The sequence below is a fragment of the Salmo trutta genome, chromosome 29 (assembly GCF_901001165.1).
Source record: "Salmo trutta chromosome 29, fSalTru1.1, whole genome shotgun sequence".
Taxonomy (NCBI): Eukaryota; Metazoa; Chordata; class Actinopteri; order Salmoniformes; family Salmonidae; genus Salmo; species Salmo trutta.
Genome location: NC_042985.1, coordinates 36,509,902 through 36,532,794, shown reverse-complemented (window position 1 = coordinate 36,532,794; position 22,893 = coordinate 36,509,902). Strand labels below are relative to the sequence as shown.

Here is a 22,893-nt window from a genome sequence, read left to right as displayed (position 1 = left end):
GGACCAAAGTGTTTGGTCTCCTTCGTGTTTTCATTTTTGCCACCGAAAAAATATTGCGAAACTGCTATAGTCACAGACCTAGTTCAGATGCTAAGATTGGGTGATGTATTTTCACCCTTGCAGATTGCATAAGTGTGGAACCATGCCGATATCGTGGAACATTTTCAAAGGCCCCACTCTCTCTTCTCTTGCAATATGAATTGGATGTTGGAACAGTGCGTTCACATCAAGACTCTTGCACTCATGGAAAGCTAGCCATATTCTTACAAACATTGTAAAACCAAATATGTCCTCAGATGTCTTGTAGAGTGGTTGGGGCATGGAGGAAGTAGGATAGTAAATATCCAAGGAGCGATTACATTGCCCATCCTTCGATTGAGTTATTTTCCCCTATTAATGACATTTGGGGTGGAAGAGGTGGCACCTCTCTTCACTGTTACAGTGAAAGTGACATTTTATTCCCTTGCCATTTCTATCACAAAGTTGGTACCAGACATGCTTTTCATGCAGTTTTATAACTTTGTTGTTTTCAGTTTAAATCTGTCTGGTACTTTTTGACCTTGCTTGCCTAGACTTATTTGTTCTATGACACACATTGTCTGCTGTCTTTCGCAAATCCAACCCATATGCCTGCTGGGGGAGTAGAGATCACAAGCCAGCATCCTCAAAAAAACTCAACTGAATGGCCAGGAAGCTCCCATCTTCTCCTCCCAGACCTGTCCTAGATTAGGAAACATAAGGGTGGGGGCACAAAAATTGCTCTCCTCTCATCCCGACTTAGACAGAGCTTTGCACCATTACTGGCAGAATATCCCGCCTGAGAGTGGCTGAAGGGGAAAGCTAATTTGTAGTGTGACTCAAACTGCCAGATCATGTTTGGAGAGAGGGCGAGGGAGCAAGAGGAAGCTGGCAGAGGGGCATCCTCTGTCCTCAATGAAAATTAGATTTTACTCAAACCAGTCTGGGAGTTGAGTGGTTGAAATTGTATGGCAATACCGGACGAGTGATGTCGATTTGATCGATGACAGGATATGGCACAACGGAGTGCCTTTTTAAAAACCCAGGTCAGCTATAATATTCACGAAGCCTAGAACAGTTTAAGGAAGAATGTCATAGTTCCATCACCTGACAAAGCCATCCGGCCTATGGATGTTTGCCATAGGGCTGTTCTCTTAAAATGCAAATCACAGTATGTTGGCAGCGATGGCGGGAAGATGAGCCAATTTTATTGCTGAGAGGCTTTGAGGTTTAATTTCGCAGTAAATAAATGTATTAGTTTAGCATTTGAATGTGAAAGCGTATTGACAATAAAAAAGTATCCCTTTTAATTTTGACAATCATCCACTTATCCCACATTCTGTGTATGAGACAAATAAATACATCTTACGCAACACACAACATTTTGATTATTGTTGCTTTAGATTGTTGTTTGTCAAAGGCCAGCCATTAATTTTAATTAGGCTACTTAATAGTAAGGAAAAATAGTAATGGTTTCTTGCTACTGTAATATGTTTTTTTATTTTTATTGTTGTTCAAACATTTTCATGCTTGGACAGTGTAAGTCATGGGAATTGTACTGCTTTTTGGCAGTATTTTTTTTGGCAGTTTTTTATTTTTTTTATTTTTTTTTATGTGGTGTACATGTTCTAATTTATACGGAGCCACAGGCGATAACTGAAATCTGGAACCGTGTAGACAAATGTTATCTGGAGGCTAGTGAACTTTCTCAACATTTGAATCGACAACTGTGCTCAACTCTCTCAATTACTCATACATTGCATATTGTGTACCCTATACAAGTTAAGTGTATTTGTTTGTGGAAGCACAAATGGACTTACACATGCATGGCATGCCTACTCTGTCCATTTTAGCTTTGCTCGACGGATTGAGCTCATAAATCTGAGAGGATAACACAGGGTCTGCCCCCAAGGCCATTGCTACTACTTCACTGCTTTACTAAATTAACATGGCCCACCTTAAATCATCCCTACAAGAAGCTGGGATCACCCCTTGTATGGGCCATACACAATCAAATCAAATGTATTTATATAGCCCTTCTTACATCAGCTGACATCTCAAAGTGCTGTACAGAAACCCAGCCTAAAACCCCAAACAGCAAGCAATGCAGGTGTAGAAGCACGGTGGCTAGGAAAAACTCCCTAGAAAGGCCAAAACCTAGGAAGAAACCTAGAGAGGAACCAGGCTATGAGGGGTGGCCAGTCCTCTTCTGGCTGTGCCGGGTGGAGATTATAACAGAACATGGCCAAGATGTTCAAATGTTCATAGATGACCAGCAGGGTCAAATAATAATAATCACAGTGGTTGTCGAGGGTGCAACAGGTCAGCACCTCAAGAGTAAATGTCAGTTGGCTTTTCATAGCCGATCAATGCAGTGTCCCCTCCCTCACCAGCCATCACCATGGTCCTCACTGGACTCAAGTAGACCCACTGGTATTGGTTCCATGACAGACATCCTTGGGCTAGGTTATTGGAAGGAGAACGGCTCCCTCTTACCAAGGTGTAGGCAGGGAATGACCAGCTAGAGGAACTGGAGCGTGGTCTGCTAGCAGCTAACTGATGAGATCCCTCTACTGCCTGCTGTATATGACCCATTTGTTCACTTTAACACAGCTTTGCCATAAAGGGCACTCTTTCTTTGTAAAAGAAACACTAACACTTTTATACTCATATTTGGGACCCTTAGCTTTTAGGAAAGCCTTTTGTTGTTGAATGGATAATACAATATCAGTACAATGACATTGCCAATGCACTTGTTGATAGTTTCCCCTCTAAAATAAATTAGTATTTGTTTTCTTTGCAATGCTGTCTGATAGTTTATTGGAAGTGGGAACATTTTTTTTTTCTTTGCAGGTGCAGCTGTCTGAGACATACTAGATATGTAAATTATCAATTAACTATGTCAATGCAATGTGGACTAGCTTGGGGGGGGGAGAAAAATATGACTGAGTGATAATGTCAACTTTTCTTCTCCTTGCGTTCTCCCGCCAAGCTTCTGAGACATTCACCTGTTTACAATGTGGACTCTTTGTATAGCTGATGTGTACCAGACATGTACACAGTAGGAGACGTGTGAAACTGAATGATCATATCAGTGCTTGTCCTCCTGCCACTGCAGCCTCTGTCAACGTGCTGGTGCAGAACTGCAAGATCTACAATGACGCCAGCTGTGACATCTCTGCAGACGGGCAGCTCCTGGCCGTGTTCATACCCAGCAGCCAGCGGGGCTTCCCAGACGAGGGCATCCTGGCTATCTACTCTCTGGCGCCTCACAACCTGGGAGAGATGCTCTACTCCAAGAGATTCGGTGAGTCATTGTCTCTCTAAATCACGTGTCAAACTCATTCTATGGAGGGCCGAGTGTCGCTCCTCCCTTGTACTTGATTGAAATTGAAAGGAAAAAAACAAAACCAGCAGACATTAGGCCCTTCATGGAATGAGTTTGACACCCCTGCTCTGAAGTAGCATGGTGGTCCATGAGCCAGGCCCCCAAATTTGGGTCATCAAGCTCACGTGGGCTGTATCATAGGGATGTTTTGAAGGTCTGTGTCCCTAGAGTTGGAAAATGTGTCATAGCAGTGCAGAAATGGTAACTTTCTGTGTGTTATTACTCTTTCTTTAATCCCTCCATCCCATTCATTTTTCCCATAGGGATTTTACCCCATGACAGTCCAGTATTAAACACATGATTGGTAACTTATACCCTTTAATCACTGGAAAGCTTAGATTCACAGCTGTCTATCAGAAACATTTTCAGAATGTTCGGGTCAACAGAACTTTTTAGGGTACATGTCAGAATTACCTGTGTAAATGGCTTTAAAAAGAAAACTTTGTTTGACAGGTGGTTTTAAAATGTCATGATATTATATAATATAACCAACTTTGAAAGCACCAGCTACAACTATTGCCCATATGCCACTGACAACAGAATGTTGGAAGCTTAGCAATACAATTCTATGTAATGGATAGGAATTGGCATTTGAAATTGTCATTATTCGCATAATATACATGTTTTAAAGATGTTATTTCAACAACAACAACAAAAATTCAATGGGGACTTGCTCGCGTGACTCAGGATAGGTGGTGCACTCTGCTCGTTGTTTCAGCACAGAATGGTGGGGGAGGGCGGGAGAGGAGCAGGGGCCGGTGTGTCTGACAGAGAGAGAGGAAGAAAGTAGCCAAACCGACTCTCACAATTTTAGACAAACTTGTTGCTGTGATAGGTTATCTATCATCTCATCTGGTAGTGTCTGTCTTGACTTCATCAAATCTATTTAAAGAAGCTAGCTAGCTAGCTAGCAGAGAATAATTGATGCTATTTTGCTGTGATCCCCGTCCTTGTCTACAACAACTCCATACTAAACAGCCGACCTGTTGGCTGATCATTTTAACCTACTCCTCCTCATTTAGCCCACTTCATTCTGTAATTGTAATTCCATTTTGCATTGATTACAAATCTCCCACTTCACTTTTTGCACATGGAGCCTCTGACTGCTGCTTTGATTGACAACAGTAAGTTACACTCTTAAAGTGTGTAGCCTAGGCTACCGGAATGTTAAAAAAAATACAAAATAATGGGGCACACATAAACTGTGATAACTTTTGTTTTATAAAAATGTTTAATGTCAAGGTCTATCCTTGTATGTTGCAATGTCACATTTATAATTGCATTTTAGACAAAGCCTTTCATTAAAATGGGCATATTTTTTTTCTTCTCAAAAATGAATACTCTCGCAAGTAATCAAATACTAACGGCCGTTCGGATTTTCGAGGATTCAAATAACCGTGCTCATCCCTAGTAATAGGGCCGCTATGTTTTTGGATTGTAACTTTGGTGATAGAGGCATCAAATTGCACACACAGCAAGATAAAACAGTTTTAAAAAGATTTGTAGATACTGGGCCATCACAGAATTCCTGCATTAACCCCATAGAAGCCTTTTTACAATATGGCTGCCAAACAACTCAATAGGGTCTTATTGGACAATTTCACATGACCATCCCTATATGAAATATAATTGTAGTAAGCCCAAAAATATCTTCAAATGTTCATAGTGATGTAGAATATACAACCTCATGAGCCAGAATTTGCCCAAAACCTTGTCTGAATTGCTGATTTGGGAAGATATTATGATCAATAATGGCAATATTTAATCTTCAAACATGTAAAATGGATATGTACAGTACATGTGAATAGTTATGGATGTGAGCTGATTACAATTATATACTATGTTATCCTATTAACTGTTTTCATAAAACAGAGGACCAGAAACTTGACGCGTACATTTAAAATGCCATAGGAATGCCAATACGTTTTCACCTGATGATGAGAGCAGCAAACCATTACACGCAGTTACTCTAAATGAAGATGTATTCTTACTATGGGGCCATAGCAGATTGGTCTGTTACTAGAATAGTAAAAGTAATATAATTGGCCTCAACAGGCCCAACATTGGATTTTACATCATTGTAATGGAATGTACGGGGCAGGTTTATAGTTCTCATAATAAAAGCAGCTACTAGGATAACATTGTATCATTTTAATCAGCTCACATCCCATGACTATTCACATTTTATATTTGTTTTTATTAAACCATTTATTTAAATAGGCAAGTCAGTTAAGAACAAATTCTTATTTACAATGACGACCCAGACAACGCTGGGCCAATTGTGCGCCGCCCTGTGGGACTCCCAATCACGGCCGGTTGTGATACAGCCTGGAATCGAACCAGGGTCTGTAATGACGCCTCTAGCACTGAGATGCAGTGCCTTAGACCGCTGCGCCACTCGGGAGCCGAGTAAAATGTACATATCCATTTTACGTTTGAAGATTAAATATAAAGTCCATGTATTGTGTAAGTATTAATTAAGGCATATTAAGCATGAAGATTGATAAAGGCAAATTAAAGCTTTAATCTAGGCAACACTTTTTTGGTGGTAAGTAGATATGGGAATGTGGGAGGCCTACTTATTTAGCTTAGACATAAATACAAAACAAATTATTTAGAGCAGGTCTGGGCCCAAAGTAGCTGTGAACACCGTAATTTACAGTTCAGCTACTCTAATGAGCCGTACAAACACTTACCAGTCATTTAAGACTAGGCAATAGCTTAATCAAGTACACAAATATAGCTTTTAGATTTTTTAACAGGTGCAGGCTGCATTCAACAGAGGGAGACTCTCCATTTTGGATATACTCCAGATTCCTAACTGGATAATAGCGTCGGTTTCCAAATGGTTGCCTTTAATGAGAGAGTTTGTTTTACTGTATGTTTCTCAAGTGGGAACAAACATTCAACTGTCGTCAAAAACCATTAATAAAGAGATACTTAACTGGTTTGTTAGGAAATTAAACTGACTTGCATTAGCCTGCTTGTACAGTAGCATGCATCAATCTAAGGCATCAGAGAAGGCAGGAAAGTTGAATTTAATGGTTCCTGTTGTCTGTTATTTATAGCTGCTGAGTCAGAGACAATTATCTCTAAAGCAATTTACAGTATGAAGTGTTTCAGTCAGACTTTAAATACTGTTTTTAGGCCCTCATGTAAAACCATGACAAAAGGTGTTCAATAGTTGCTTTAAGTTTATATGCCAAACACATCCATGCTCAACATAAGTAGCCTAACCATCTCTTCTTTGTCTAGGTCCTAATGCCATCTCTGTCAGCCTGTCCCCGATGGGCCACTATGTGATGGTGGGCTTGGCCTCCCGCAGAATCCTGCTCCATCACACTACAGACCACATGGTAGCGCAAGTGTTACGCCTGCAGCAGCCCCATGGTGGAGAGACTTCCATGAGGGTGAGTTTGGCCAACGTTAACCCGTGGGAATTTCATTGAACAACAAAGTATTATGCCATTTTTAGTTCTGCTTTCATCAATGCATCTTGATTCAGGTTTATTTGAATTGAACTTGAAAATGCCAGCAAGAACCTAAACCCAAATCATCTGTGAGCATCCGCAGGGTGACGGTAACAAAATGAAACCTCCCACATCTGGAGGTAAAGGAGATTGTAAATGATGAGCTTCTTCTGGCTGGCAAACAGTACGGTTCTTTATAAATAATTCCTTTAACTCCGTCATTTTTGGGGATGAACAATAGATTGTCACCCCATTATCTAACCAACTGAGGAACGTGAGACACAGACATTACAATTCAATACAGCACAGTAGCTCAATAATACCCTCGCAGCTCCAGCCCTCTAACAATGGCCAGCCAGATTAGCAACCCCAAACAAACAAACCAGCGCTGGCAGAGCCTGCATTGACTCTACTTTAACTGGATTCTGAAGGTACCTAATATCTTTATTGATCTGCTTTAGAATGTTTTTGCTCCAACAAGATGGGAATAGAAAATGGGCTTACAATCAATGAGAGTATTTTTCACATGCCTCCAGGTACTGACTCGAGCCTTTTTATATTCCAGCAGTACAAAGTGGTCTAGTGTAATGGAGAAACTTCTTTGGCTAGACCCCAAGTAGAATCATGGTTATGCACATTTCATTTAGTCTTTAATCTACCCCATGATCTCTCATGGCCCTTTGGCAGACCACAGTACAGTGTGTTCCCTTTCCTCTTTCAGAGATACTTGTCTGCTGATGGTCTTGATGATCTATGATCAACAGCACTGTGAAACATTTCATTCTCCCTTTTCATTTGTGTTTTTTATAGTCGTGATTACCGTTTTAAAGAATGTACCACACCGTTTACACAGTCTCACAATGTGCCACACTTAAATAGTAATGAAGAGTCTTTGAAAGGGTTCTGTGTTTGGTGGCTCAGTATGTGACTGTTTTGGCTGTACATGTATCAGAATGTAGCAGGGGATGTGGTAGGTGGTGTGTGAAGGATGAGGGGTAAAGTGTTTATGATGCAGGGCTTGGAGCCAGGGTTCCATCTGTGACATCCCAGTGACCCGGAACACAGCACAGTGTCCCATGGCCACCCCAGATCCAGCCCTCAGAGGGCCTGATGAAAGCAGGACCCACTGCCTTGGCAGCCTCTAATGACTTGGCTGAGTAAACAGCATCAGGGTGCCACTTTGATGTTGTCTTTCTGTCTCTCCCACTGCCTCTTGCTGTTAGTGAGACAGTTCTCCGTCCCTATCCATTTTTGAAGATGCCATGTAGCCCTGGCAAATAGGCTAAATGATAATTGAGATGACGTTTTAACTTTTCGGGGCGGGGGGGTGCAGCACCAGTAACTCTTCTAACTCCAAACTTCTCACATTGCCAGGGGTGAAATTGTTGTGACATAAGTTTTCTAACTGAACAGTTACATGGTCTGAAGAGAGCCAAAATCTAATTGAACAAATTGGGAATGTTTTTGTTTTTAAAGCTGCCACATGGTGCATAAAAGCCCATCTCTGATTTGACGTGAAACTTAAAGGCGTTTTGCTCAAAGCGTTTTGGCTCTCGTTAATAACTTGGCTCGGACCATCACATAATTTACATTTTTATTACTCTTACAGAATTTCCAAGTGGGCGAGGATATTGGAAATTTAATCAAAGCCTATTGGATGATAACTTTTTTTTTTCTTTTTTTTATCTAGGACAGAATCATTTTATAACTGACTTTTTCCCCATCATAACAGGTACAGCAGATCCCATTATTGAATCGAACACTTTTAAATGTGCCTTTAGAGGCCATGCAATTCAGTACTCATCTCTAAAACAAAAGCAATTTAGGTCAAAAGAGTCCATATTAACAAAGGAAATGGAAGGACTAACAGCACAGATGGCAAAAAAAACTAGGATAAACAAAAAGAAATGGAGTAACTTATTCAAGAAAATATATTTATAAAATAAAGCGAACTGGATGGAATATGGCGAAAAATGCAGCTGTTTTATCTTCAACATAGAAATGCTACCAAAAATAATTTACTGAAACCTGTTAGAAATGACTGAGTCACCCATGATTCACCAAACAATATTTTGAAAGAGGAAGTAAAGTACTTTAAGCATATGTTTTCATTTCAGTCTCTTCCATCTCCATTAACTAATTGTATGGATTTTTCTTTCGATTAATAATGTAAAATCAACGTCTGTACAGAAAGACTCATGTGAAGGCCAAATTACAGAGGAAGAACTAATTGATGCTATTAAAGCCTTTAAGTCCGGGAAAAAGTCTTGGCTGAATGGCATACCAGTGGAAGTATACCAAATATTTTTTGATATGCTCAGAGGACTGTTATTAGCATGCTTTAACCACTACTATATGAATGGTAACTTATCAGACACACAAGGTCAGATTTCATTATTACTGAAATAGGATCCAAGTGGTAAATATTAAAGATCCAGTCCGTTTAAAAAATTGGAGGCCTCTTACACTTCAGTGTTCTAGAAAAATGCTTAACGCATAGAAGTAAAAAGGTATTGTCGGAAATGATTCATCCTAATCAGTGCTGGAAACAACTATGAAAAATCTGGATAACCAGGCCTGGTATTCATAGCTTACTTTGAAAAGGCCTTTGATAATGTACAACTGGAGTTTATACCCTTTGTGTAAAAAGTAAATAATGTCTACTTCTCAAAGTTTTAAACTGCCAAGAGGAGTGAAATAAGGTTGTCCACAATCGGCATATCTATTTATTATTGCAATCGAAATGTTAGCTGTTAAAATCAGATCCAACAATAATATTGAGGGGTTAGAAATCCAGGGCTTAAAAACAAAAGTGTCATTTGTATGCTGATTCATGTTTTCTTTTAAATCCACAATTTGGATCCCTCCACAGCCTCAGAGGATCTAGATACTTTTTCTAACCTCTCTTGATTAAAACCAAATTATGATGTGTACTTTATTACGTATTGGATCACAAAAAAAATCAACTTTTACATTACTGTGTAGTTTACCAATAGAATTGTATGATGGGGATGTGGACATACTCCCGTAAGAAAGAACTTCTCCAATGAATTTTAATAGAAAGTAGATAAGATCTTGCTACCATGGAAAGGAAAATACCTGTCTATTTGTGGAAAAATCACCTTGATTTAACTCTAGTCTTATCACAGTTTACCTATTTGCGTATGGTCTTGCCTACACCTAGCGACCTGTTTTTTATTTCTATGAGCAAAAAAAAATGTCTGTTGCCCTTGCGTTAGAGACCAAAATTGGTTAAAGAAAATTGTGATAAATAAAATATACCAGTTTCATTTAAGGGCCAAATAATGGATACCTGTGCCATATAGATTACAAAATAGTTGGGAAGAGATTTTCAATGTACCGATTCCATGGCACATGGTTTATGAACTGATATGCAAAACAACGCTGAATTCAAAACTTAGAATTTTTCAATTTAAATTATTGTACAAAATTCTTGCAACCAATAGAATGTTATGTACAGTGCCTTTGGAAAGTATTCAGACCCCTGGACTTTTTCTGCATTTGGTTACGTGACAGCCTTATTCTAAAATGTATAAGAAATGTTTCCCTAATCCAACTACACAAAATACCACATAATGACAAAGCAAAAACAGGTTATTATACATTTTTGGAAACGTATAAAAAATGTCAAACTCAAATATCACATTTTACATAAGTATTCAAACCCTTTAGTCAGTACTTTGAAGCACCTTTTGCAGCGTTTACAGCATAGAGTCTTCTTGGGTAGGACGCTACAAGCTTGGCACACCTATATTTGTGGAGTTTCTCCCATTCTTCTCTACAGATCGTCTCAAGCTCTGTCGGGTTGGATGGGGTGCATTGTTGCGCCGGTATTTTCAGGTCTCTCCAGAGATTTTCGATCAGATTCAAGTCCGGGCTCTGGCTGGGGCACTCAAGGACATTGAGACTTGTCCCAAAGCCACTCCTGCGTTGTCTTGGCTGTGTGCTTAGGGTTGTTGTCCTCACATCAACACCATTATCCCAGAAACCTGAGACTCACTCCAATTTGCATACCGCCCTAACCGATCCACAGATGATGCAATCTCTATTGCACCCCACACTGCCCTTTCCCACCTGGACAAAAGGAACGCCTATGTGAGAATGCTATTCATTGACTACAGCTCAGCGTTCTACACCATAGTGCCCTCAAAGTTCATCACTTAGCTAAGGACCCTGGGACTAAACACCTCCCTCTGCAACTGGATCCTGGACTTCCTGACGGGCCGCCCCCAGGTGGTAAGGGTAGGTAACAACACATCTGCCACGCTGATCCTCAACAAGGGGGCCTCTCGGGTGCGAGCTCAGTCCCCTCATGTCCTCCCTGTTCACTTATGACTGCACGGCCAGGCACAACTACAACACCATCATTAAGTTTGCCGATGAGACAACAGTGGTAGGCCTGATCACCGACAACGACGAGACAGCCTATAGGGAGGAGGTCAGCGACCTGGCCGTGTGGTGCCAGGACAACAACCTCTCCCTCAACGTGATCAAGACAAAGGAGATAATTGTGGACTACAGGAAAAGGAGGACCGAGCACGCCCCCATTCTCACCGACGGGGCTGTAGTGGAGCAGGTTGAGTGCTGTGTGTGTGTATAAATGTGTGTGTATATATATATATATATATATATATATATATATATATGTGTGTGTGTGTGTGTATATGTGTATGTATATATATATATATATATATATATATATATATATATATATATATAAATGTGTGTGTATATATATATATATATACACGTGTGTATACATACGTGTGTATACATGTGTATATGTATGTATATACATGTATACATACGTGTGTATACATGTGTATATGTATGTATATACGTGTGTGTGTGTGTATATATGTGTATATATATATATATATGTATGTATATGTGTATATATGTGTATATGTATGTATGTGTATGTATGTGTATCTATATATATATATATATATATATATATATACGTGTGTGTGTGTATATATGTATGTGTGTGTGTATATATATATATATATACATACATACATACACATACACGTGTATATATATATACACACACATACATATGTATATATATATATATATATATATACATATATACACACACATACATATGTATGTGTGTATAAGTATATGTGTGTGTGTGTATATATAAGTATATGTCTGTGTGTGTGTGTATGTAAGTATGTGTGTGTATAAGTATATGTGTGTGTGTGTATATATAAGTATATGTCTGTGTGTGTGTGTGTATGTAAGTATGTGTGTGTGTGTGTATATGTGTATATATATGTATATACATGTGTATATACATGTGTATATATATGTATATACATGTGTGTATATATATGTATATACATGTGTGTATGTATGTGTATATATATACGTATATATCTATGTATATATATATATATATATATATATATATATATATGTGTGTGTGTGTATATATATATATATATATGTGTGTATATATCTATGTATATATATGTATGTATATATATATATATGTGTGTATATATCTATGTATATATATGTATGTGTGTGTATGTGTATATATATATATATATATACATATATATATATATATATATATATATACATATATACACATATATATATATATATATATATATATATACACATATACATATATACACATATACATATATACACATACATATATATATACATATATATATATATATATATATATATATATATATATATATATATATATATATATATACGTGTGTGTGTATATATATATATATACGTGTGTGTGTATATACATGTATGTATATATATGTATGTATATACGTATGTATATATGTGTATGTGTATATATATGTGTGTGTGTGTGTGTGTGTGTGTGTGTGTGTGTGTGTGTGTGTGTGTGTGTGTGTGTGTGTGTATATACGTGTATGTGTATATATACGTGTGTGTGTATATGTGTATATACATGTGTATATATATATATATATATGTGTATATGTATGTATGTGTATCTATATATATATATATGTATGTATGTATGGAAATGATGCAGAAAATTACATTAGAAGCTACAATTTATCTGCAATATTAAAGCTTATCTACCACCTAAAAATAATAATATAACTTGCTCTTTTTTTGTTCCTATCAAATTGGAAATTATGACTCTTACATATAGCAAACAGGGAATGTGTTAGATGTGTTCTCAATTTGTAAGTTCAACATTTTGCATTCTCTGCGAGCACATCTGACACACCGCCCGAGTTATGGCAGCATAGACTGTCCAACAAGGCTCTCTGAGCTGACAGCTCTTATGCAGATCCCCATTTATGCTGTCTTGCTCCTACGTTTGGAGATGAATCAAACAGCTTTTCTCCTTTGTTATTTCTCCGTATTTTGTCTCGGAGTGCTGTAAAATGTATGCAGATGTAGACAGACATGTATATGTGGTCATTCATCTTCACTTCACAAGGTAAGAGGCAGACAACGCAGAGGCAGGAAGTAGTACCCGTGTCAGTCACCTGATAGGGTTGTCATAGCAGCAGTTTTGGCTAGTCATATTTAGAAGTGGTGTGACAAGCCAAGGTGACTGCTCTTAAATGGGCACTCCAACGTCTCTCCTGAACTTGATTCATTGAGGGAACAGCCAACCGTTAAGACAGGGAGCAGCTCGACTCAACAACTCTAATCAGCATTTCAACAGACAGACTAAAGTTCTAACATTGTTCTGCTATTCCCGCACTAGTAATGGATTATGTCTCAGGTTCTGAATTCTCGGGTTAATTGATAACCAATATATTAACATGAAAGGAATTAATAAGTGATAACATGCTAATCTAATGTGAACGATAAAGCTCATTAGAAGACTGGGCTAATGCAATAAAATTATTTTTAGTATTTTTTGTTGTTGGGTTGTAATCATATTGGGACAATAGTGGTACTCTTTGCTCTGTCTGTAATTGATTGATTTCCGTATGTCCCCATTCCCTCCAGAGAATGTTTGATGTGGTGTACCCCATGGCTTCTGATCAGCGGAGACACGTCAGCATCAACTCGGCCCGCTGGCTCCCAGAACCTGGCCTGGGGCTTGCATACGGTACCAACAAGGGAGACCTAGTCATCTGCAGACCTGTGTAAGTCTACACTACGCACTCTATATACCTCTGTTTCTCTCTTTCTTGCGTTCCCTCTCGCACAGTGCAATCTGCCCCTGGCTTAGAGACCTAAGTTTGTCCTCACTACCTCTTCTCTCACTACCACAGTATGTTTAAATCAGGAGTGGCCTGTAGCTAGATTTCTCCCTAAGCACCTTTCTCTATATGTCAGGTATTTGTTTTACATTTGTATGGAAACAGTGAAAAACTAATAGCCAATTAGTGTATTTTCTATCCCCGCTTTAGATATCTGTTTCTGTTGAGGACAAGAATCCCCTCATTTGTGTGGTTACGTAATGGCCCTTAAGAGAGTCCCAGTGCTCATGGCTTTAAAGCCTTTGGCATTCGGGAAGGCAGGCAGCAGCTCCCACCCACCCACGGCAGGCAGGCAGGGCAGGGAGAGTTGGATCGATGGAGCGCCTACTGTCTTATTCAGCCAGCTGTCATCAGCTAAGTCAAGTCAGAGGAGCGTGTTCTCACTCAAGTTCCATAAGTTTTTCAGTTATGTTTTTCTTTATGTCTGACTTTCTGAAATAAATTGTCTCGTGTTACAGTGGAAGGATGATTTGTTCTTCCTTGCCCCTGGGCCTGAATTGTTACTTCAAAGAACAAAAACTATAGCCAAGTTATCCAACACCAGTAAAATGTGCATTATGACCAAACAGGATTTTCTACACATAAAAATTACAAACCTTATAACTGCTTTAGTCAAGTCCAGACAAATAATGTTATGTGATTTTGAAGAGGGAAAGGTGGGAATTTTTAAACGTACCTAAAGACATTGCAATTCATCGACAGCCAAATGGTCTCTAATTTATGTCAGTCATTTTAATGATCCAACCATAATCGTACCTTTTACCCAGAGAATCACTGTACATGCAAGAGACACTTAAAACCGCATCTGTATCGTGAAGCCCTAATTGTGGTCTAAAAAATACATGAATAGCGTTCCTACATACAGCACCACAGGTGCATAATAACCAAACAAACATCACAAGAGGATGAACACACACAGTGCTCCCCATGGACATATTGTACAGTACACCACTGCAGCATAGACTCGACATCCCTATTGGGGAAAGCCTATTATATCCCTGTGTGTTTACTAATGGTAGAAACAGTTGTGCTGTAATCAGTGGCTCATCTCCTACTACACTGTTGAGCAGGGATCATTAAAGAGGGAAATAAAGACCAGAACCCCAGGATGTGTATGTGTTTGTGTCCTCTAGTCTCTTTTTAATTGCCTGCGTTGTGTAAATTACATGATCAAACATGGGTCTATAGAAGGACCTTGTATATGGCCGGACCTCGTATAGCAGCACTACCAACAGCAACGACGCACACGTCTTCTTCTCTACTGAGAAAGCAGCATTTTAAGCTGCATTTGAATATCTGGCATCTCTCATATGTGTTGGCAGCGTGAGAAAAACATTTTCTGATTTGCCCACAGGCAGGCTTCTTAGGTGAAGAGGCAGTTTCCTCGCTCTGTACATATTGACGAGAACCCTGAAATCTTCAATCAATTTTGTTTTTTCTTTTCCTACAATATTACATTTTCTGCTTGGATGAAAAACTATTTAAGGCTGCTTGTTTAACTCGAAGTGAACTTTTTATCCACATTTCAGTTTTACTGGTGATTTCTCTCCTAGCCAAAACAGCTGATCGATGGTGGCTAACAGTTTGACATTTGAATCAGAGCAAACAATGATCATCAGCCATTTCGGGTGATCAACTGTTTATGGGATTAGTAATTGTCTACCCTTTTCTTTGATGATGACGACCATTTAATATTTGTTTCAACTATAGTCTACAGGTTTGTACTGATTAGCCACCTTTTTACCTTGACCAAATATAATTTGAGTGGGAAAGTGGTTGCTTGCCCCACAAGTGGAGTACGGTCTAGCGGAGTTCTGTTGGTCATTGTGTGGTCAACAGAAGGCACTGGGACCAGTTGGTTAGCCTAATCATCCGGGAAAGCCTAATCGAACAGCGGCGTTCTAACAGAGGCGTTCTAACAGCAGCCTGTCAAACTCGGCTGTTACCCAGACGTCTCACCGTCTCTGGCTGTCTGATTTCTCAGTTTAGTGGTCATCCCACACCAAAATATCTCACATTCCATTGTCCTAGTTTCGGGGGATTTGGGTACAACTTGTTGTGGTAGTTTTCTATCGTGGGATTGATTTTTCAGCCCCATAATTCAATTTTGCAAGCCTGGCTGTTGCAGCCTTTATGTTTTTGTTAAATAGAATAACAGCATGAAAAATAATGCAATGTCACTTTTTTTTTATCAAGCATGCTGTGCTATAAGCAGCTTTGCTTCGGAGCAGGGACGTGTTGTTGCTGATGAAACTGAAATGAGATCAGGACAGAGAGAGATAGTGGCCTTGTTTGGGAAATAGTCTCATAAAATAATAACTTTCCCCCTCTTGGTCCTAATACTGTCGATTTTATTTCTTTATCTATCTCCTGAAAGTTTGACCCAACTCCCACCATGTATTCTGTTCTTGGCAGCTTTTCTTGGATTGTATACTTGGAACTTCCTTTCAGATTCACAGCTAGTGTGCTCGGGGTCTAAAATGTTTCACGGGCCAAATACTCTAATGGTACAGGTAGGAATTCTAAATCAAATCAAAATAAATCAAATTGTATTTGTCACATGCGCCGAATACAACAGGTGTAGACCTTACAGTGAAATGCTTACTTACAAGCCCTTTACCAACAATGTAGTTTTAAGAAAAACACCAACAAAAGAAACAAGTAAGGGATAAGAAAAACAAATAATTAAGGAGCAGCAGTAAATAACAATAGAGGGGCTATATACAGGGGGTGCTGGTTCAGAGTCAATGTGCGGGGGGCACCGGTGTTGAGGTAATTGAGGTAATTATGTACATGCAGGTAGGGTTATTAAAGTGGCTATGCATAGATAATAACAGAGAAGCAGCAGCGTGGGGGGGGGGGGTGAAAATAGCCTGGTTCCTCTCTAGGTTTCTTCCTAGGTTTTGGCCTTTCTAGGGAGTTTTTCCTAGCCACCGTGCTTCTACACCTGCATTGCTTGCTGTTTGGGGTTTTAGGCTGGGTTTCTGTACAGAGATATCAGCTGATGTAAGAAGGGCTATATAAATTGATTTGATTTGTGCCTGGCCGTGCAGTCATGAGTGATCTGGGAGTACAGGACGGGACTGAGCACGCAGCCCTGAGGGGCCCCGTGTTGAGGATCAGAGTGGCGGATGTGTTGTTACCTAGCCTCACCACCTGGGGGCGGCCCGTCAGGAAGTCTAGGATCCAGTTGCAGACGGAGGTCTTGAGTCCCAGGGTCCTTAGCTTAGTGATGTGCTTTGATGGTGTTGAACTCTGAGCTGTAGTCAATGAATAGCATTCTCACATAGGTGTTCCTTTTGTCCAGATGGGAAAGGGCAGCGTGGAGTGCAATAGAGATTGCATCATCTCTAGATCTGTTGGTGCGGTATGCAAATTGGAATGGGTCTAAGGTTTCCAGGGATGTTGGTGGTGATGTGAGCCATGACCGGCCTTTCAAAGCATTTCAGGGCTACCGACGTGAGTGCTTCGGGTCGGTAGTCATTTAGGCAGGTTACCTTAGTGTTCTTGGGCACAGGGACTATGGTGGTCTACTTGAAACATGTTGGTATTACAGACTCAGACAGGGAGAGGTTGAAAATGTCAGTGAAGACACTTGCCAGTTGGTCAGTGCATGCTCGGAGTACACGTCCTGGTAATCCGTCTGCCCCAGCGGCTTTGTGAATGTTGACCTGTTTAAAGGTCTCACTCATGTCGGCTACGGAGAGCATGATCACACAATCATCCGGACCAGCTGATGCTCTCATGCATGTTTCAATGTTACATGCCTCGAAGCGAGCAATTCCTTGCTAGTTAGTACAGGGTCTATGTCAGGTTAACTGCGGACTTTGATTGGTTATCTGACTGGAACCAGGGTTGTACATGTACAGGTACCTGAGGAAATCTATCCTCAAATTGATTATCCCACTCCTGCTTCTCACTTTACACAGTGGCTTTCTTACATTTGAAGCAGAACATGTAGGGACTTGTAAACCAGATGCACTCTCATGATATCCAGCACTTTCACTCTCTATAGTACTGTATGTGTATCATCATCATCACACACACACATTGATATCCCATAAAAGCCTCTAACTGTAATGAGGTGGAGGGGTTTTGTGCCCGCCGGAGTTTGGAACAGCTGGAGGAGAACAGGCCAGTCACCCAGAGACTGCTGGGTAAAGGAGCCCTGAGGAAGAGCTCTCATTATCCCTTTTATGGAGACCTTTGGCAAAACAGTTTAGGCTTCAGCTCTGGCTCATTCGAGTCCCAAACATCTCTGTCCAAACTGTCTCCATTCCAGTTCTTAGTGTTGTTCTAAGTGTGTTAAGGAGTTTCTAGCAAAACTGCACTCACTACAGCTGGACGTGGTACTGTACTTGCTAATGAACTTCATCTGCTACATATTATCCAAGACAGTGATGAATAAGCAAACAGTGCCCATATCCAATTTCTGGCTCAGACACAGGTTTGAGTCAAAATAACAGATGCATAACTTATGCATGTGTCTGTTTAACCATCCTGGTGATATTTGCAGAGCTCAATTATAACACCCCCCCCCTGGATTTACACGTACACACAAACACACTTTAGGTTGGACAGGCTGGAGCAGAGAGCAGCCGCAGTGCCCGATGTGCAGTTTAGGGGGGTTTAAGTTCCTTGCTCAAGGGAACATCAGCGGTAGGTGGCACCTGAAGTATTGGTTGCAAGGCTTACTCCCTACCGTCAGCCACGCTGAAGAAGCATCAGTGTCGGATTCATGCAAATGAGAGAAGACGTGGATTGTCTTCCTCCTTTGGGGATTTGAGCAGGTCTCTTCTTCTGCCTGGTGTGCTTACTGTAAAGAGCCAAGGTAAAGCAGACAATCTGACAGGATTTGAAAGCAGTAGCATGTCAGGGGCCGCCGTTCCAGCGATTATAAGTGTCATGCATTCAATTTGTCTCTCAGATTATATTATTTTTGCCTGAGGGAGTGAGTGAAAAAAAAAATATCCCCTCTTTCTCCCTCTCTCTCATCCATTTTTCCTTTCAGCACACCAGTCCATCAACTGCACTGGCTTACACACCAGAATATGGTCTTTGGAAATATACACATACTGTTTATCTACCCACCGGCGTGAGAACAGCCTTATAAGATATCCACCTTTGTGCTATTGAAATGAATATCGTCCACAGTTGAATGCCTGCCAGCGGTTTTCCTAAATCCATGGTAACTACCCCAAAAAGAGTGCCATCGCTCAGTTTCTTACCAAGTATCTCATTTCCCTGTATCGTACTTATTTTTGATAAACGGTTGTAGCGGAAGGGTCGTTAAGTGTACATGATTTATCAGTGATTCGCTGACTCTGCTGCCTGTCTGTCCACTGATGCTGGGGGATTAATGGAACGTGGAAACTTATTTTGCTCGTTTCCTTCTAAGATGTAGCTGATGGACACATTTGATGGGTGCGGTCTTCACAGAAACCAACTGCTTGACTATCTCTAGCTGTTCAATTTAACCTTGCTTTATGGAGCAGCTTGCATTCTCCCAACACTCAGGCCACATTGCTGTTCGGGTGTGACCTAAAGACATGCTCTGCAACTTTGGCGACGACTAAGTATTTTTTTAAACCTCCCGTTTAGGGCTGAATGTGTCAATGTGTAGTTCATACATGCATAACCTATGAGAAGATCTACTGTTTTACCTAAATTAGCCACAGAATCCCCATTTTTTTTGAAAGTGACTGTTTTTCTGGAAACTGTGCCGTGCCCTTCTCCCTACATTTTCCCCTACGTGGGCCAGCCCCTTTGCAATTCGAGTACTAGCCAATGAGCTTCAGCCCCTCGCCATTTGAGTGTCAGCTAGCAAGATTCACACACAGCAGCGCAAGAGAGCGCAATGTCCGCCATTTTCGCGACCACTTTTGTCTCGTGAACACTACTTTCACAACTACTGGATAACAATTATAGAAAAGAACCGGAGAATGTCTTTCAATCGAGTTTATAGTAGTAATAAAACATGTAGTGCTCTTCGTTACTGTGTTATCGCATAGCTCTACATAGGCAAAGATACAAAAAAATACTATAAAAATATACATTTAGAATCAAGGCAGGAAATAGCAGTAGGCTAGGTGCTAAAAGGACTTTCCAGATTAGGACTATAAGAAAGACAGTGTGTAGAAACATGTTTTTTTTTTAAGGCCCGTATTAAACGTTCCGATCGCAGTGTTCAGATATAGCTGCAGGAGGGCATGCGGTTTAAGGTGGTTGATGGTTGAGAACAGGATTCTGAGGTTAGCCTCGTTGTTGTCAATCATGGTGGAGTAGAAGGCTGATCGTGCTGATTTTAGGGCAGCAGAATAGCTTGCTTTGGTGGTCTTTGTAGGCCAGTAGATGGGCAGTGAAGCCGTCCTTCCTCCCAACGCCTCTCAAGCTTACGATCATGAGTCTTCATTCTGCGCAGTTCGTCAGCGAACCAGGGTGAAGAGTGTTGGAAGGTTACGGGAGCAATGATGTTCAGTGTATTACTCAGAGCGCTGTAGTACAGGTTGACCATGTCGTCGAGGGCCGCTCACTTGCGTCAGACTCAAAAGTGGGCTGGATGTGTTCCAGGAAGAGGGATGTGTTAAGTTTCCTTAAGTTGCAGAATGGAATGGCCCCCATTGGGCAGTGGAGCGGAGAGGGAGCATTCAGACCGTGTCACAGGCTTGTGTCAGATATACCAAGTTCGAGGACATCCAAGTCAGAGGCAGGGACATCTCCAGTGATAACGTATTGTGTGTTGACGGTTGTGGGTGGGGAACATTTTACATGTTGCATGTTGTTTAGACAGTCCTGCAAGTTGAAGTCAGCAGCCATAGAGCACTTGGGTGAGTCAACATGGATTTTAAAAGGACAATGTTGGAGAGGGTTGAGCATACAGAGGTTAATAGTTCACAAAACTCAGGAATTAAAAAACGGTGCTTGTCTGGAGGGGATTGGGGGCTGTAAACAAGGATAACAAGTGAGAGGATTTGGTTGTTTACATTTAAAAGCGAGGCACTCAGACTGAAAATCAGCAACAGTCTGTGGGTTTAAAATAAAGCACTCTGTATAAAACAGTAAGGTCTCCACCACGGCCGTGGCTGTGTGCCTTTTCAATGTATTTATATCCAGGCGGCGCTGAAGCATTTACATTGTAAAAGTCCCCCTCTTTGTGCCATTTTTCAGTGACGCAGATCATGTCAAAATCTGAGATAAAGTCATACAAAAGAGGCGACTTGTTAAGGATTGAAGATTGTAGAGTGCACGACGTCTGAAGACATTGGTGGAAACACTTTCATTGTATTTTGGTTGGTCCACTGCTCTCTTTCTGGACTGTATTGGCTTGGGAGTGGGTGACGTAATTTGCCTGAGGGTCAGCCTGCAGAAATGGCCAGGCCCTTTATCACCTAACTCCGGTACTCTCATTGTGAGTGCATACAATGGACTTTAGTTTGTTAATTAGTCTCCTACCGCCTCGTCGCCCTCACCATGTTGTCCGTAGGAGCCCGTATTGAAAGAGGCTGTTCTTCTGAGGATTCCTTCTGTATAATAAATGAAAGTTGCTGCCATTTCAGAATCTTTTCATCCAGCCTTTGGTCGAGGAGATGAGGATCTAGAAAGATCTAGGACAATTTGCAAGTTCTAGCCAAATATGTTAACTAATTTAACGTTGATGATAAAAAAAAAAAATACAGAGTTTCTTATGTTCTATACTTGATAAGCTATCATAAAAAACTAAACGCTTCTCTTTAATTACTTGTTACTTTTATCTCTTATTCTTAACCATATTTTTTTGAAACTGCATTGTAGGTTAGGCGCACGTACGTAAGCATGTCACTGAAGTCTACACCTGTTGAATTCGGCGCATGTGACAAATACAATTTGATTTGATTTTGATTTGTTAGAAACAATGAGCTTAAACACTTAACAAATAATGATGGATCATTTTGTAGGATTAAAATACCAAGGCTACCTCTAGGTGCCATGGCAACCATGGAACTCCAGTGCCATTCTGTCTCTGCTTCATAAGATTTAATCCAATCCTGCTGGACAGGAATGTTTTCGATATGAATTGAAGGTCTTCAGGTTATTTTATGGTTCAACACCAATTGAACAGACACTTATTGGTAAGATTCTCAGACTGATTTCATAATACTGCACTGGTCTCAACTGTTCCACTGCAAGGTAAAATGATTTAAATTGTATTTATACTCTACCCGAAGATAGCCGGAGTGCTTGCCCTGAATTGATTTTTTTTATCAGATTAAATCATAATTGTGGATGCATCCAGGTCTGACAACATCCCTCAGTCAACATTGTATCATTTTTAGCTCTGAAGCAGTACTACAGATTTTTTCATCTTAATGCTTGGGGACTGTTGTGAGGGATCTGCTTGTGCAGTACATCCTTTTTTGATTGATTGAAATACTGTAACTTGTTGAAAGCTTTAGCATATACCTGCTGTATAGGTCTGACATGACGAGTGGAACATTGTAACTTAAACATTTTTGTTCTCTGATTTAACATACAAATATGACCAAATGATGAAACATGAGCAACAACATGACGGTAATGACTTATTGTACAATGTCCCTCTCTTTCCTTCTCTTTGTTTCTTTCTCTCTCTCTCTCTCTCTCTACTTCATCTCTCCCCTCTAGAGATGCCCAGTCAGACGGAGACGGCCCCGCTGAGCACAGTGAGCCCATATTTGCTGTCAACAACAATCGAGGCAGTGGTACCGGTGGGAGCCGCGATGGAGAGCGGCCAGGGTGAGAA

At 40.4% G+C, this 22,893-nt stretch overlaps 1 protein-coding gene across 3 annotated transcripts in view; it reads left to right on the top strand.

Annotated features, from left to right (window-relative positions):
• The window catches only part of LOC115167530 (activating molecule in BECN1-regulated autophagy protein 1), a 94,616-nt gene that overhangs the window by 59,145 nt on the left and 12,578 nt on the right, over positions 1 to 22,893 (top strand). For all 3 annotated transcript variants that reach the window (XM_029722021.1, XM_029722022.1, XM_029722020.1), the window contains exons 13-16: positions 3,137 to 3,325; positions 6,662 to 6,816; positions 13,879 to 14,018; positions 22,776 to 22,886. In XM_029722021.1, coding sequence (XP_029577881.1) covers positions 3,137 to 3,325; positions 6,662 to 6,816; positions 13,879 to 14,018; positions 22,776 to 22,886 — 595 coding nt within the window. The remainder of the gene's footprint in view (positions 1 to 3,136; positions 3,326 to 6,661; positions 6,817 to 13,878; positions 14,019 to 22,775; positions 22,887 to 22,893) is intronic.